This window comes from Anopheles bellator, chromosome 1, assembly GCF_943735745.2.
Source record: "Anopheles bellator chromosome 1, idAnoBellAS_SP24_06.2, whole genome shotgun sequence".
Classification (NCBI taxonomy): Eukaryota; Metazoa; Arthropoda; class Insecta; order Diptera; family Culicidae; genus Anopheles; species Anopheles bellator.
In genome coordinates, this window is record NC_071285.1 from 38861888 (window position 1) to 38878243 (window position 16356).

General features: G+C 47.0%; 3 protein-coding genes across 4 annotated transcripts in view; 1 reads left to right on the plus strand and 2 right to left on the minus strand.

The window, feature by feature from the left end:
* Positions 1-222: 222 nt before the first annotated feature.
* On the plus strand, positions 223-2953 carry LOC131206696 (major facilitator superfamily domain-containing protein 8-like). 2 transcript variants are annotated; one of them, XR_009156808.1, is made up of 4 exons: positions 223-733; positions 944-1599; positions 1668-2681; positions 2773-2953. XR_009156808.1 is itself a non-coding variant. In XM_058199362.1 (3 exons), exons 1-3 carry the CDS (start codon positions 554-556, stop codon positions 2311-2313), a joined length of 1482 nt encoding a protein of 493 aa, XP_058055345.1. In that variant the 5' UTR covers positions 223-553; the 3' UTR covers positions 2314-2953. The 2 variants fall into 2 exon arrangements, 1 of the variants encoding a protein (XP_058055345.1); XM_058199362.1 differs by having other exon boundaries at positions 1668-2953.
* On the minus strand, positions 2169-4187 carry LOC131206695 (organic cation transporter protein-like). The gene is made up of 3 exons (XM_058199361.1): positions 4005-4187; positions 2796-3928; positions 2169-2727 (listed from the first exon to the last, which is right to left on the minus strand). The coding sequence occupies exons 1-3, from the start codon at positions 4166-4168 to the stop codon at positions 2381-2383; spliced, it is 1644 nt and encodes a 547-aa protein (XP_058055344.1). The 5' UTR covers positions 4169-4187; the 3' UTR covers positions 2169-2380.
* Positions 4188-13276: 9089 nt separating this feature from the next.
* The window catches only part of LOC131205638 (uncharacterized), a 124002-nt gene continuing 120922 nt past the window's right edge, over positions 13277-16356 (minus strand). Inside the window, exons 12-19 of the mRNA XM_058197824.1 lie at positions 15869-16018; positions 14891-14958; positions 14639-14811; positions 14360-14568; positions 13848-14295; positions 13708-13782; positions 13577-13604; positions 13277-13399 (exon numbers count right to left, since the gene is read on the minus strand). Of these exons, the coding sequence (XP_058053807.1) occupies positions 13277-13399; positions 13577-13604; positions 13708-13782; positions 13848-14295; positions 14360-14568; positions 14639-14811; positions 14891-14958; positions 15869-16018 (1274 nt within the window). The remainder of the gene's footprint in view (positions 13400-13576; positions 13605-13707; positions 13783-13847; positions 14296-14359; positions 14569-14638; positions 14812-14890; positions 14959-15868; positions 16019-16356) is intronic.

Below are 16356 nucleotides of genomic sequence, written 5' to 3' on the forward strand. Positions count from 1 at the left end.
ACTTGTTGGCTGCCCTTATCACTATCGCAGAATGACTCTACAGTCCGAAATTGATTTTGCTCATATTAGAAGCAAAAACTGATGCTTGTATCAGTGAAGCAAGGCGACTGATAAGCAGCATGGGAAAAGGAAAGCATGCGAACTACGGTCTACGGGGTGATTTAGAAAATGCTTGCGATGGGCATTGCAGTGTTCTTTTTCACGCCCTTCGGTGCAAAACAGGTTCTCAATGCAGAGTGCAGTGATGTGAGGTGTGCATCCCGAAGAACGGCAGCATGCAGTTGATCTCCGGCCGCAGTCTCATTCAGTATCGCCTTCTGAACGTTGCAAGTACGCAGACAGTGGAAAGCATTGCGCTCAAACTGGCTTGCTGATCGCTGCTGAAAGGGAGGCGAAATGGTAAAATATGACGGCTAGTTGGCTGAACCTGTGTTACGGGAACAAGTTTTGCGAACAAAAATCAGCTGCTTTATCTACACCATTCGACTCGAGAGGCTTGCGCTGATCTCGCCGCGATTAGTGCTTATTCACCTTCGAACGCGCGCGCACAAGAATGGAGGTCATCCGCCGATGGTTCAGTTTACCGCAACAACCGAAGGACCTCAACGGAGCGGAATCAGAGCAAGAGTATCGGCAGCGATGGATTACGATTCGTGTGGTGTACTTGAGCGGCTTTCTAATGTTCCTATCGTTCGGAGTGATGACCACAAGCCTTTGGCCATATTTGGAAGATGTAAGCATAATCATCGTGATCAGCGTAATTCGAGTAGCTGGGCAGCGCTTGGGAGTTTCTCACGGCGGTACTGGTTATCATCAAGCGGAAAACCCGTTCCTTATGCTCAGCTAAAGAACATATTGATAAGTAGTACCCTGTGATAAACACGACAGTGCTGTGACGCTCATTGTGCCTTGGTTGGATAAATGTGGTCAATATCTTCTACAGATGGATGGAACGGCGGGAAAGCATTTTTTGAGTGTTCTGTTTGCCGCACCACCTGCTGGACAATTGTTGTTTAGTCCGCTGATTGGCTGGTGCTCGAATCGGTTATCATCTGTAAGGATTCCTTTCGTGCTGTTGACGGCGATATATGTCTTTGCCAACGGTCTGTACAGTGTTGTCGAGTTGTTCGCTGCACCACATCGAAAGTATGTGCTGCTAATTGCTCGCATCGCTTTCGGTGTAGCCACGTCGGTCAATACGCTCAGTCGGGCGTACATTTCAGCAGCGACCCATCTCCACGAGCGCACCAAAACCATCGCCATGAGCTCCCTGGCGCAAACCCTAGGCCTTGTGGTCGGACCGATCGTTCAATCCTTGGTCTCATTCATAGGCAAAGAGGGTTTCTTGCTATATAACCTGCGAATCAACATGTACACGGCCAGTGGATGGATCTGCGCCTTGAGTGGAGTCATGTATCTGATGCTTCTCACTCCGTCCACCTTCATTGATCGTGCTGTTGTACCGAACAAGGCACGAGACATGATCGGCAGTGAGACCGCCGAAAAAGTCACGAAACGGAGACCTCTAAAGCTTTTTCCCATCGTGCTGGTGCTGCTAGGATATGGAGTGCTGATGCTCTTCTACGTGTCTTTTCAAACGTAAGTTGATGTGTGACTTTCAAACACCGTACATTATACTACTTCTAACCTTCTACTCGGATTTCTAGGACCCTATCTCCCTTGTCGTTGGATCAGTTTGGTTGGAGTCATGCGGAATCTTTGTACTATCTGGGGATACTGCTGACGGCCGGAACGGTGTTCTCGTGTGTGATATTCTTACTCTTACCGCAGCTTTGCCAGCGATACAGCGAACACAACGTGTTCCTGCTGTTTGCCATGCTTCCACTATTTCTGAGCCAAGCACTCATGATACCGTTTGGCAGCGACAAGGTGCCAATGCAACATCCGGCAAACGACACCAGTCCTGCGGTGCTTCACGGCTGTGCACAGGAATGGTGCAATACCGTGCCAGCAATTGGCCAGCTTCAACTGACGCTTTCGTACGCCATGCTGTCCGTATCGTTCTCAGTTGGTATTGCCATTAGTCAGACGATTCTCTCAAAACTGCTTGGCTCACGACCTCAGGGGCAGTGGATGGCGCTATACACGAGTATTGGCGGTCTAACTCGAATTATTGGCCCGGGAGCCGCCCTAATATACACCAAATACGGAACGTACTGGCTGTTCGGGTCGGGTGCGGTGGCAACCGGCTTGATGCTCGCGTGGATGTGGCTTCACAAGAACGATCTCAGTACCGGCCAGAAAACGGAATCTAGTGGAGGCGAATTGCAGGAACTGAATGGAGCCAATTGAGTCGTGGTTGTTAAGAAATTTTCCTCACACGCAAGGCGCTGTATTTGGGTCGCTATAACGTCTTGCACTAGTTCTGTTGGCGATCGTTTGTTTTGTCGTGCATATTCATTGCATCTTCGAGGGTGTCGGGAAGCTCGACGTTGAGTGTCTCGGGGAATTGGAGAATGGCCACACCGGAAGTTATACCCAGGCACCCAAAAAGGACCATCGGCAGCGGTGCCCACAGTTTGGCCAGCAGCGGTGTTTGAGGAGCGATCATGGATCCGATGCGGCCAAACATGGAGCACGTCGACAGTAAACTCTGGCGAAGATTGGTGGGAAATATTTCGACTGTGTAGATGTACAATGTACCGAAAGACATGGTGATGGTGAGTTTGCTAAGCAAAAATAGGATCAAACGAAGCCACGTTGTATCTGAAAAAAAAAACATTACCAAGTTTAACATGATCTAACCTCCAGACAACCACCGAGAATCTACTTACCCTCCGGAATCAGTTCCGATGCGATGCACAGCAACCCACTGAGGAGCATGGTGGTGAACAGAGTTTTCTTTCGACCGACACGATCAAGGATTAGTTGCATAAGAAAGAAGCCAGGCAGTTCGATAAGTGAAACGAGAATAAAGTTAAGATATTTGTTCCCCGATAGACTAACTGAGTTAAGACTAAGCCCGAAGTAGACCATCGTGTTCGTGAGCCAACAGAACGAACAGTTCACAACCCGAATGACGAGCCCGGGACTGCAGAAAGCCTCACGAAGCAATTGTCCAAAGGGTTTGCTCTTTTTAGCATCCGAAGATGCCGTCTCGCAATCGGTGGTGGAGCAGAGGCTTTCGACGGCTGCCGGAGACAGACTCTTGCCATTCAGGTGAGCCGCGTTCTGGAGGACTTTCAAGGCACTTGCACGTCGATTCTTCGACAGCAACCATCGCACACTTTCGCTAGTGGTACACAGGAATGCGGCCACCACAAAGCCGGAAAAGTACAGTGCGCGCAACAGAATCCGCCAGTCGCGGATGTACATTGCCAGCAGCCCAAGTAAAGCTTCACCAAACGAAAAGGCACACGAAATGATATTGTTTCCCGTTACACGCTTTTTCGGCCCCACCAGCTCGAGTGCCAAGATGAATGCCGTCGTGTACATCGTAGAACCGATGGCGGGATCGAGAAACTCGAACGTGAGAAACATTTCGTAGCTGGTCGAGAACGATCGAACCACACCGAAGAGCGCACTCCCGGCCACGCTTATTAGCAGGATCCACCGCCTACCGAACTGATCCGAAAGGTAGCCGGCAATCGGAAGCGCCACAAACTGGCCTATGTTGTTCACCGTGCCCACAAGCGACAGTTTCCAATCGTTATGGGCGCAGTGCAGATCAAAGTCTTGTACGATCGTAACTTCCTCCGTGGCGTAGACAAAGTGCTCGCACGGCAGGATGTTGGAAAAATCAAACTCTTCCGATTTGCAAATTTCATTTGGTCGCGTGTCATTTACGAAAGGCGCATACCGACTGCACCTTTCCGGATTGCCATTTTGGTCGAACGGGATCGTTGCATTAAGCCAGGGGGTATCAAATACAGGCGTTTCAGATTGCTCACATTGAGGTACTAAGCATCTGCAAGAAGAGCAATTGGTAAAGTAATATAATTAGCTAGGACCCACAACAACCACATGCAACGGACGGGACTAACCTGTAATCGATGTTTCCGGCCGTGAACACATAACTGAGGGTGAAGAACGCGTTCAGTACAATCGGCAGTATCATTAGAGCATACTGACGTATTTGGAACGTGCCAAATTGCCCAATCTCACTCAACACCTGGTCCAAGTCGATGCTTTCTTCCGATCGGGGCATTTTCACCCGAAAACCTTCTCTCAAGGCGTTTTTGCACTTTGAAACTATTCACATAATACGTCTCCGCGAAGAAAATCAATCGTGTGCGGTTCTTGGTGAGCTATAACACTTCGTTTCTGGTCAAATTCGTTGCCGAAATCCGCCCATTTACTCGTGCACCGGGTATCAGTACGACTGGATGACAAGTGCCGCGCTCGTATGAATGAAATCTATTTCGGGTTTGTTTTGCAACCGGCAAATTTCCCACGACGACTTTCCCGGCACCGAACTGCGCATGCTCCGCGTCGGACGTTACTACGGTTTTGACGGCCTGGAATGCGTGTCGCGATGTGACTTATTGAACAGACACTCTAATTGGTTTCGATTGATCGCACTTAAACAGCAACTCATACTGGACAAACTGGTTCTCTCCGGACCGAATGGACTTCGCCAACACATGTTCCGCCCGGTACTATCTTCGGAGATTAAACCATGCTGTAAATCGAACACGTTATTGTGTTGGCCGTACAGAAAGAAATAATGGAATGATTACATATGTAACAAACCCAAGGTTTGCTGTTTGCAAAGCGATGCTCTCATCTCATCGTCGTCGTCTCTCGCGACTCTCTCATGCGGCTACATAATGCTTCAATCTGTTACAAGGTGTTCGTACTAGGTGGGTTAATAAGCAATCTAGCCAGCTTGCAAATTGCGATGAATTCCTCGTATGGTCATTGAAGGTTTATACTAATAATGAGGGAATGAAGACAACAAAGGATAAATTCTGGGATGGGATATATTCTAAGGTGCGAACTAAGGGTCGACTAATTACCACCAACATGTATTTAAATTAATTCTTAAATATGAGTTGTATTCCAAATCATAACCGAATTGAAGTCGAGTAGATGGAAAAAGGTATTTTAATTTGTTTATCCAATTTGTTTGCATCCCGTGCCCTCATTTAATTTTTACCGCTTTTAAAGGAAGCGTTACTATGAGTTACTTTGCGTTACTTTGTGACCCATTATAGCGTTATTCGTTATTGTAATCCGGAGTTTTACTTTGTAACCCGTTGTAGTAAAATTTACATTCAAATTATGCCGTAATATATCTCAATTACTGGTCATTACTGGGACTGGTTATTGTGATTATTGGGGTTTAATCGACACATAGCCAGAGCAGTTTTTCTTTCCAAACAAGTTAAAACAAATAACGGAAGGCACGCGCACAACTCATTTTTAATCAGTTTTATTTTTGAAATCGTTAAAATTGTTGTAATTGTTTGTTCACATGCTTTTCCACCAGTTTGGTTTGTTGTTCGTTTTTTTGGGGGGGGGCTTTCATTATGATTTTTCTCCGCCTTACTTTGTGTGTTCTGGTTTCTCTCTGTGTGTTAGTGTTGCTTCGTTTGTCGCTCGCCAGGGCGGCGAGATAAATAAAACGGACCTAGTGATGATCTGGTAGTAATTATGCTCAATAGTCACATAAGGGAGATGTGTTTTGCCGGCGCATGTATGTAATCATACTCGTAGCGAGGATAATAATCAATAATAATCACTGTACCGCGATGCCTGGCGAATACTTCCGGATCCGGCCACCGCCAAAGTATGGTGCAGTGCGAAAGCTTTATAATACAATGGAAATGGTTAGTAATATAAACTTGCTTCCTGTTGCCTCCACTTCCGGTATCTACTCGCGTGCTCGCTTTTTACACGGGGTATGGTTTTGTAGCATTCCAGCTTACCTAGTTAATTGCTTCTCGGGTCCGCGGCGAGCCCGGACAAGGATATGCTTCTGGACCTTCGTCTGCTCGCCTCGCTCATTCTGTCTATGTTATAACAAATATATTACATACATGTGTAACGCAACGGTAACAGAAGTACCGTGAGGATCACTCACGATCACGCACTAAAACTACGGTTTGCTTTGTATTTGTCACCGGTAAATAGGCTTTGCAGTAACGCGCTGAGCTAACTCGCTAACACATTTTTGCCTGTGTCCAAGAGACAGAGAGAGAAAGAGAGAGAGAGAGAAAGAGAGAGAAAGAGAGAGAGTTTTGCAAAGGAGCGAGAGAAAGAGAGGTCTAAAAACACAACTCGGCTCCTGGTGGAGCAGCATCATGAGACTGCCTTGGCCGCGTTTGGCGCACTGTTGATTTAGGGTGTACAGAATGTTCTGTGTATAGTATTCCGAAAGGATAAAGGATGCTCTGTATCTCTTAGCTGTTAAGAAGAAGTTTATTGGCTTATGGTTATTCACTCGTTATGCTCCTCGTTAGCAATGCAACACATCCCTCTACTTCCTTACTGCCCTTCGCCATGTCTCATATCTCCTCATACATACGCAACTCATCGTACCCATCTTTTAAAGAACTTTTGAATTCATTCTATATTTTTAGTTTCATTTTCACATTATTCTTCTCTTAGCATTGATTGACTCCCGCGGTCACTTACATATATTACTCCCTTTTTTTGTTGCGAATTTATTGCGAATTCAATTTTAAACGTGTTTCCGTGTGTTTCCGGCTCAGCTTAGCTTAGGCGTTCCTCTTCCGCTTGTGACTGTTTGGAAAAGTAGTGTCTCGTTCTAATACACTCTTACACATGCGTATGTTTGTTTTGTTTTTGTTCCGTAAAACTAGCGTAAGATAGAGGAGCTTCCTGCACAGTGAATGGTGGAATTCCGGAACAGAGCAGGAAAATGTGCCTATGTCCTGCGGGGCAAGTATTTTACAAACTGGGTACAACTGGGAAAACTGTCGCAAATCCAAATCACCAACGCACGCGACGACCGCTGCGGTCGAACGAGCGATCCGGTTTCCAGAAGTAGGATCGAACACCGGATACTGCTGATTCTGATTCCTTACACGTTAGCTTTGCATTTGCTTTTTAGATTGGTGTTGTATTTTGTTTGCTGCTGCTGCTTTTGCATATATATGCTTGATAGTTCATCTAAAAATGTACCGCGCTCGGCCCTATAAATCTTTTGCCCGTCAGCCGCCCGGTGCCGCCGGCCTGATGGCATGGTTTGGTGCAGTTTGATTCTTAACGGTGCTTGTCAGGAGATGTCCCGTGTCCTAATTGAAGGGAAAGAGATCCTTTTCCACCCGGCTCGTCTACTGCTCTGGAACTGGAATAAGATTATTGCAGTTTTGGTTGAGAGAACCGAAAGGATCAACCGGCTCTCGGTTGCCTTCCCTCTCAGTCACAATCACCATTATTAACACAACTTTTTTTTTACTGTTTGCTGCTGCTTCTTTTGCATAGCGCATATCGATAAGAGAAAGAGAGAATTGGCTTAAATCTAGTTCTTTTCCTTTTCAACGCTCCATAAATGATCTGTCTCTTAGTCTACTATAGTGTATCTCGACCACGCGCCTCCATTACGAGGTACAAGTGTGTCTGTGTGTTCTGTATGTGTGCTTCCTTGCCGAATTCTTAACCGATAACTGTCTGTAGATGTTGGGCATATGCGCATTATATTTGTATATACGTGTGTTTGTGTATGTATCGAGTGGCTTCCATGAAGACAAAGCAAAAGCAAGTTTGGAGCCTGCCTTAAATTGTTTAGTTTCTATTCTAGAGTAAGTGCAAAACTGGATGCCCTTAAAGCTATACTTTTCATTATCTTGCGAATCTTGTTGTTTTGTTTTCATTTTGTTTTTTGTTTGCTTGCTGTTTTTGGAAGAAAGTGAAGTTAGAGTCTATCTATCGAATCTAAAGAGAACACTGAGAACTCCCGTGGTGCTCCGCGGTGCTTCGCTTAAACTTTATCGCTCTGGTTTTGCAAAATATTTCCGTGTGCACACGGACAACCACTTACAAACACACACACACTTCCACCCGAGTGTCCGGCAGCAAAACTCAAGTCTGACCCGTCTCACAACTTTCGGTTCCGGTTCTGGACGACTCCGGAGATGAAGCGGAAAAGGAACTCGGAAAAGTACAACCAACCACTAGTCGGCAACACATCCTCTGGAACCGTTTGGCCCGAGCCTCCTAGTAACCGGGGCTAGGTCTCTAGGACACCTACCTCGACACTAGGGGTTCTATTGCCCTGCCCTGCCAGGGTGCGTGCGCGAAACGGTAGACCGAAAAAAATATCAGACTTTTCTTCAAAATTCTCTCCAGTGATTTCTGCTACTATTGCTGGTTGGCTCTACCCTGCCAACTTGCGGCCGCTACTAGTAACTAGTCGGATGTGGTTAGTCTTTTGCACACAAAAACGGAAGCTTGTAATGGGGATCAACACAGAAACGCACTGCACTGAACTGAACCAATTCTGCGCGGACCAATTACCTGTGCCAGACATTCACGATCCAACCGATCGGAAAGCCGGCGGACGGGCTACAGTTTACTTGAGATGTTGCGTTTTCCAGGCTCGAGAAATTGCGCTTCGTTTGGTGTCTTAGGCGTGGCACAACCCCCACTTTTCCTCTCTATTGCGCCAGCCTCGAGAAGTGGCTTTTGATTCTTCGCAAGCAAAAGTGTTCTCCGTAATCATCCCGTCACGTGGGTCACTAGCTAGCTCAAGTAAACACTAACTAGCTCAAGTTAACCCGAACCTGAATGCTCGAAGATGCGAAGGATGCGTTCCCAGAAAACCCTTCCGCAGAATGTGTCTTTGTGTGAACGAACGTTATTCGTTTTAAAATAGTGTATTTTTAAAGCTTGTTTGATTTTTTTTTTTAATTTATGATTTTCTTTTTTCCGGTAACGATTCTATAACCATTCTCACAGTACGGCCCAGCAGACGCCCAGACCTTGCGTCACGTGGACAGCCGGGTTTCTTGGAGCAGCAAGCGGATTCAGTAACAGCGCTTCTTAGTTTACATACTTTCTGTTAGCGGTTCGGAAAGGCTGGCACGGCGTACGTAGGTTCATGGGGATGCGTGCCCCCGCGGGTCGGGTGAGATGCGATTTAGTTCTAGCATTCTTAGTGATAAAATTGCCCCGAATCGCTACCCTTCATCTCCGGAATGGGGAAGAGTGTCACGTTGTAGGCTATTAAAAAGGAAGGGAGATAAGAGATTTCTAAGGATTCTATCAAAAAGTGTTGATGTGTTTCTTTTGTTGCTCCACCATCGTGACCGATCCCCGGGACACCGGACATGCAACTAGAGGAGAAAACGTAACGCACTACCACTAGTTTCTTCCAAATCTACTCTGATAATACTGGAGAACGTTTGTTGGAAGGATAGGGTTGGCACGAGCTGCACGATGGATCCTTGGGCCCTAGCGATCCCAGTGGCATCGGCGTCTCGCCAAGAACCATGAAATGTGGTGCTACTCGTCGCAAAAGTGCAACGTACTAACGAGTAACGGTGCTTACGGCCTAGTAGAGGTCCCGATGCTTGGAACGGACCCACGGCACACCGGGACCCACTCGATCTCTGATAGCTCACTCATTCGGTTGCTTCTACGGTAAAGTGAGAATGAAAGAACAGTTTCGTAGATTGTATAGCTCTATCCATGTAGGTTTCTGTGTTCTATCGAGTTTCTGCGTACTAGACACCGCGAGTTGCCCAGCGGAAGCCACAAGCGCAGGCTCGGCTGTAGATTAGCGACCAGGGTCCTTGGGCTTGCCGGGTGTGATTGCTTAAGGGCTGTGGCTTAAGTGTGCTCTCCGCACCGGAATCCCGGGATCGGGGCCATCTGGATCGCTCTCAACGGCTGGTGTCAGTATCTCATTTGCTCTATGTTATCATGGTTTCTGTCTATAAAAATATATAACGATAACGCTTCTCCTAGTACGTTACTGGTACGAGAACTCTAATTTAGTGTGCTGTTGTTGCTGTAAATTCAAGTGTAAGGTATGTGTGTTAGGAAGAGAAAAGGAATTGAGTGCAACGGTAACGGTTTGGCTTGTTTTAAGTACTGCAATCAGCGAGCTGGGGGCCCAACTGACCTTCCCAATTGGTTTTTCGTCCACCGCTTCGGTTCTAGCTAGATAAATTCATCAATTGATCACTCTGGTGTCGCACGCACGCTTTTTGAATTTCGGGAGAACGGGTCCAGCCTAAGTTCCTGGAGTACCTGGGGGTATGTACCAGGCCACTACAACAACCGCAAGTGCGCAAGCGTTTCTATCGCTTGCTGTCTGTCGTAACGTTCCTTTTGAATCGTTTCTCTTGCTGGTTCGTTTGTCCCTTTTCACCGGCCTTTCTGTGCCACTGTGCCACAGGACTCCCTGATATGATGCTTCACTGTGAGAGGAAGCGCTGCGGGCCTACCACTGGAATTCTGCATTTCGCCAAGTAACTTCAGTAATCGACTGCCAAAAGATCAACACAAACGCTCAAGCATCTCACTTTCCACCTATTTGCCAGAAAGAACGCTCGAAAGGAAGCTCGCAGAGGGGTAGAAAACGAAACTAATTTTAAATACCATACCAGCACTCAACTCGTCGCGGTTTACGTGTTTTTAGAGATCACAAAACGGTTTCGGGAGCGAAAGGGCAGTATAGCTTTTAAAGCATTGCGATCTCGATCGGCTTGCGCAAACGTTGAGAACGGTTGGGCAACGGACCTTTCTATCACTCTCCCATATCAGTTGTTCCCATGTCATTTGAATGCGTCTAGCCTACGGACAAACAGTTAAACTTTTGTGTCTGGAATACGGATGCCTCAAGAAACGGTTCCTGCGCGAGAGAAACCAACCGAATGCTATTGAGTTTTCTTGGAAGAAACGTTGTGCAGGCCTAGAGACTGCCAGCTAGGAACGAACGTGCGGCTTTCGAAGTCATAAATCAAACCTCCTCGATCGACAGTGTTTCTGGGCCAATTAACTCTTCGATCCCGCCGACTACACTGCTATCAGGTCCGCCCCACACAGATCGTCGGTGATCGGCGTCGAAAACTTCACATTAAATTTCACTTATCCTAGCGCTATCCTAATTGTGTTCATTCTCCGTATTAGTTGGTTGCGAATGCTTGATGTTAGAATGATGCTTTTAATGTTGAAATAGTACTCTTGTTGCTTTAGTTTAGCTCCGTTTAGCTGGCTTAGTGTCTAGCCGTTAAGCTGTGCTACCGCGAAATGTAAAGAGTCCTTAACCGTTACCTATCATTTTTGCTCTATCAATTTCTAGTGTAAGTGTGAGAGGTTTGCTTTTTTTTTGTTTTGTTTTTCGTTTCAACTTTTTTTTTTCACGGGACACGGGCGCTGGACGATGTACCATCATCTGTAGGTTTCGTTTTTCTTTACATAAGCCGTACACCGCGCACGTAGAAATTGGTTGGAGAAGTGGAAAAGCGAATCACCTCCGGTTGTTCCGGTCTCTAAAACCGTGATCTGGACACGATCTTGTCAAAGAGAGAGAGAGACAGACACAGAGATAGAGAGAGAGAGTGAGCACTTGATCAGTGCTCGTTGCATGTTATTGCGGGCTTGGATGATGGTTTGAAGGTTGCTCCTTGAATGTCATAAGATGGACGCACGCAGTGTCACAGTGAGAAACGAACCAACCGTTCGCCCGGAGCGGGTCAGCAGTGTCGTCATTTAGTGCGATCATATTTTTTTTTGTTTGGTTGTATGAATGCTTCCTTTCCGAAACTTTGTAAAAGAGTTAAATATTAAGATGTATATATGTATGCATGTGTGTATATATATATAGTGTACTTTAAACGTTTCACTTTCTGCTTGTTTAACGCTAAGATGTATTTGCTTAATTTCTCATCCAACTTTCAAACTCATTGGAGTGTCACTAGTGTTTGGCGTTTGCTTCAACGTCTAGTCCTATTCAACAAAAGTCAACAAGTAAATCGATAATCACCGTTAGTGTTCGTCTGCAGACCTCATTCTGTTCTCTCCTTCCGTGCATCCCACTGAAGATTGCACTCAATCTTTTCGACCCGATCCTTTTCCTTCCGGCTTGTACCGCAACTTTTACCAAAGAACCAACTCTAGACTGTTAAACTGTGTTTTGCATCAATAGATTTTAAATAGATATTAGTTTCTGGTTTAGCTACGGTTTGCATGTTCTAGTGTAGAAAAGGTTCGTTAAAATAAAACAAGAATAGTAACAACTGCGCGTGCACTGTACACTACCCGCTATCTACTCGCCCTCCGTACTGCTCTAAACTATCCGCAATCCTTTGCCTAAGGAAAGATGCTTCCACTCTCCCTCTCTCTATGTACAGTACATGACGGCATTTCCCGGGGGTTGGCCTGACGAAGGAAGGGTCTCGATCGTCACCTTTCAGCTATAAATAATTTTTCCTATATTACTTTGAACAAGATCACCGCCGTCACCTTCGCAAACTGCGTCCCTTTTGCACTACCAACTGTTTTTTTTCGCTTCAATTTGTTTTAAAATAAGTCCTCTCCTTAACGCTTACGTTGGCAATGCACCCGAATCCGTATGGCCGCATCCGTTTTGCGTCCGGCCAGGTGCCACCAGTTGGGCTTTAAAAAACGGGGCTAGACATCACATTTGTTTGCTGCACGCTGCCCGTGTTTGCGGATGCGTCTGTGTTTTTTTTGTTTCCTTGACGGGGTTTGCTCAATATTTCCAAACAGTATTTATATAATAATTCTACTAAAAAATCAGGTATCTGATTAAACTTTCCGTTATCTGTTGTTTTCATGTTTTGTTTGTTTCGTTCTTAAGATTCACTATTTCCGCGAAATGTGTTCTTTTTCTTCCCCATGCGGCGCGTTCCGAATACGCCTCAACATAGCCCTGGCGGCGGGCGCTACGCAGTGCCACTTTGATGTAAGTTGTTCTACGTGAAACAATAAAAGGAGCGCAATCGTGAAATAATTCAGGTCACGTGTCGGTGTCAACTTGCAACCGTTGGGGCGTTATAAAATAGATTACAGATTAATCAACAGGAGCGTTTCGTTAGGCCAATAGGGATAAAAACCGAACGATTGTATACATTCTGCCGTCGAAGTGGCCATACTAAAGACTATCTCAACTAAACCACCGAATGGGAACGAAGTTTCGCGTCAAACCAACAGCGGGGCGATATGTAAAAATGCGAACGGAACCGATCAAGATAGCAACGTAGTACGGCAGAAGCAGCGTGTGCAGGTCATCAAATGGCGGAACTCAGACGATGGACACCGATGGCGGGTGGCGCGGCTGCCACGGGTTTGGCCAGTTGCGTGCTCTCCGCACGCCATGCTAGTTCACCTTGGACCGTTGGTAGGTGGAACCTCGTGCTGTTCGTGGCACTGCAAGCTTTGGAGGTACTCCACCCTGCGTAGGTGGACCAGCCTCTCTTTTTCGACTCGTTCTCTCTGTAGCCTGTTCAGGGGGAAGACACGTGGTGGAATATTAGATTAGCGAACAAGACCGGATCGGAATCGTGTGCAGTGTGTGCACCTAAAAGGGAATCGACATGACTACGTAAAAATAAAGCAAAACTTTAAAGATAAAAAGCCAGAAGAAAGTGTAAACTACGGATCGGAAGGATAGTCTCACCAAGTTAGTCATTTGCTCATCCCATGTACTGATTGTATGCGTTCGAGAGTGACAACAATGATATCAAGTTATTGGTCAAGTCTTTGGCCGGCGTTCCCGGTAGCGGCGGGTCTGGTTCGACCGATACTTACTTGTTTTTCGATTGTCTCATAAACTGCTGTATCTTCCGGGCGGCCTGATTCTGTGTTCGTTGCGAATATGTTCGTCTGTTCGAAAGAGAAAAAAAATGAAACATGAAAGAATGTCCTCTGTCGGTGTCCGCGGCACTTACTTCAAGGGACCCGATGGACTTGGTTCCTTCGAGCTGGAACCACTCTGCTGATTGTTCTGCTGTTGCTGTTGAGGCGATTGTTGTTGTTGCTGCTGCTGCTGCTGCTGCTGTTCGTTGCGATAGTTCTGGTAGTAGGTTTCGATGCACTGCGAGGACGCCTTGTCCTCCTCGCTGCTCGTTTCCGGCTGCTGGGACTGTTGGGCGGTTTGTGATTTCTTGAAGCGTTTGTTCTCACAGTACGACCGGTAGCCGTTCTGGATGATGAGCGCCGCCTGCGTCATCTGCCGGTAGTACGCGTACTGCTTGTAGCGCCGGTAGTAGTTCTGAATGACAACCGCCGCCGTGCGCTCCTTGTCCTGCTCTTCCATACGACTTTTGCGGCCCTTGTACGACCGGTATGCCTTCTGGATACACTTGGCCGCCTCGTAAAGCTCGCGCTGCTCACGATCTGCGCACGAAAATCGTTGCGTAAGTTCGATATTCGACTCTTCGAATCACGGTCCCGTTCTTACCGTTCAGCTTCAGGTTGGAAAAGTCCGCCTCGAAAGGTCGCACGGCGGCACTCGAGGACTGCAGGAACTCGGTGAAGTCCTGCGTGGTTGGTGGTGGGCTCGGCGAGCCGACCGGATGATCCGGGGGTATCGAGTAGCTGGCAGGAGATTGCAACGGGCCGGACGACGCGGGGCTGAGGCTCGAACCGGGTGTCCCAACTTCGTGGTAACTGACGGGTGAAACAAAAAGCGGTGTCAGAGGGTGAGGGTGAAGCCATTGAAGGCCGTGATCTCGCTTACCGATAGTTGTGGTCACTGAACTCGAAGTTAAATTCCTGATCGTACTGTGACGAGGGCAGGGAATCGAGCAGTGGCTCCATAAACGTGTCAGAAAGTATGCCCATTCCGGACGTATCCTCGTTCAAGGATTCGGGCAGCGGACTGCCAAGGTACATGGTTTCTTCAGACTCATTCTGCGAAAAGAAGCGTTTCAAAGAACGTTAGCTCAACGTTTGGACGCTTGGAACTCCTTGACCAGTCGAGCTAGCGCACCTTTATGCGTTCGGGCATTGCGGCGATGATTTGCTCCGCGAGCGTGAGCACTTTGGCGTCTGAATCCCCTGTGAAGGAAGGAAAAGCGGTGAATGTAATTAAAACATGGAATCGGCCAAAACATACCGTTGCCTGTGTTTAGGTACCAATCCGTTCTAACACACACCGACACATCAATAGTCTACCAGTAAAAGCGTTAGCGAAAGCGTTTAAGAGAGCGTTCGAAAAAGGACCAAACAGTTAATACTTACCGGGCAGAGTGTGAAAGAAAAGACTGACTCTAGTTCTAGGCTCCAACAGTGAGTAAAGTAAACATTCGATCAACGATCGGGCGAATGGTTTAGGAAAATGGTCGCCGCTCATACGATGCTCCCACAAAGATCGTGAATTGCGCCAGTGTTCGATTTTTTAACGTTTTAGTGTTCTCGTGTTGTATATTTATCGGGACATACTAACGGTTGAAGATAAACTAGCACACGGATTCGCTCAAACGTATTTACAGTTTTGGGATTTGGAAAACAGAAACTAGGAGACTAGTCTCCGGAAAGGTCTAGAAAATACGAAACTCATCTAAGGTAACATAATATTTATACATCACAAAATCAGTAAAGCAGTAGAGAAATTAAACAAACAAAAATTGAATGAACAAAACACATTGGTCACATCGAAAAAACAGTGAAAACAAATACCAAACACATCACTCAAAGATAAAGAAACACATAGTGAACAACGAAACAGTACAAAAAAGGGGTTAAAAAGAAAACATCACACGGACACAAGCACACACGAACAGACAGACAGACAGACAGAATAAGAACGTAACAGAAACAAAACAGAAACAGTATAGCAAACGGAAAAGGGAAAAAGGACCACGGTAAGAGCCACGCAAGGAAAAGTGGGAGCCACTAGAGGCGACAACGCAATCGTAACACGGGACACAACCAACTAAACCACCACCAGAACCAGTGAGAGACTGACCTACTGCGCTCCCGACCGCCCCAACGCCACCACCGGTGCCCTGGCCCTGGCTCATATCCATGCCATCCGGGTGCGGCCGGTGGCACTCGTCCTCCTGCAGCGTGTCCACGTCCTCCCGCATGGGGCTGGATTCCTTCGCCGAGACCTCACCTGTGCCCGGGGCCCAGTCGACGACGGGCCAGTTCGTGAACGGAACGTGCGTGCGTGCGTGCGTGCGTAGCGCAACGCGTTCCGGATGGCGGATTGCAAATCAAGCGGTAAAACCGAACGGTTGAAAGTAGAAAAGGGAAACAGAAACGTAGAACCAATAAACGAAACCCGGCCGGGGGGTCCCGACGCAATAAACGGAATGGCGCGAATGAGTGAGTGAGTAACAGGTGAGAGTGAGTGCAGCAAGTTTTGTTTAGTAGACTTGGCACGTCCATTCCCACCCAGCCACCCGATTGACTTCTCGCTGACCGAAGGAACGTGGCCACGGTTCGCCGGAC

Bases quoted from the DNA above. Each gene is read 5' to 3' on its own strand.
- LOC131206696 (XM_058199362.1), top strand. From the start codon at position 554: ATGGAGGTCATCCGCCGATGGTTCAGTTTACCGCAACAACCGAAGGAC. The intron at 734-943 runs GTAAGCATAATC...TATCTTCTACAG, and splicing joins TTTGGCCATATTTGGAAGAT to ATGGATGGAACGGCGGGAAA. The intron at 1,600-1,667 runs GTAAGTTGATGT...TCGGATTTCTAG, and splicing joins TTCTACGTGTCTTTTCAAAC to GACCCTATCTCCCTTGTCGT.
- LOC131206695 (XM_058199361.1), bottom strand. From the start codon at position 4,168: ATGCCCCGATCGGAAGAAAGCATCGACTTGGACCAGGTGTTGAGTGAG. The intron at 3,929-4,004 runs GTTAGTCCCGTC...CTCTTCTTGCAG, and splicing joins GCCGGAAACATCGATTACAG to ATGCTTAGTACCTCAATGTG. The intron at 2,728-2,795 runs GTAAGTAGATTC...TTTTTTTTTCAG, and splicing joins ATCGGAACTGATTCCGGAGG to ATACAACGTGGCTTCGTTTG.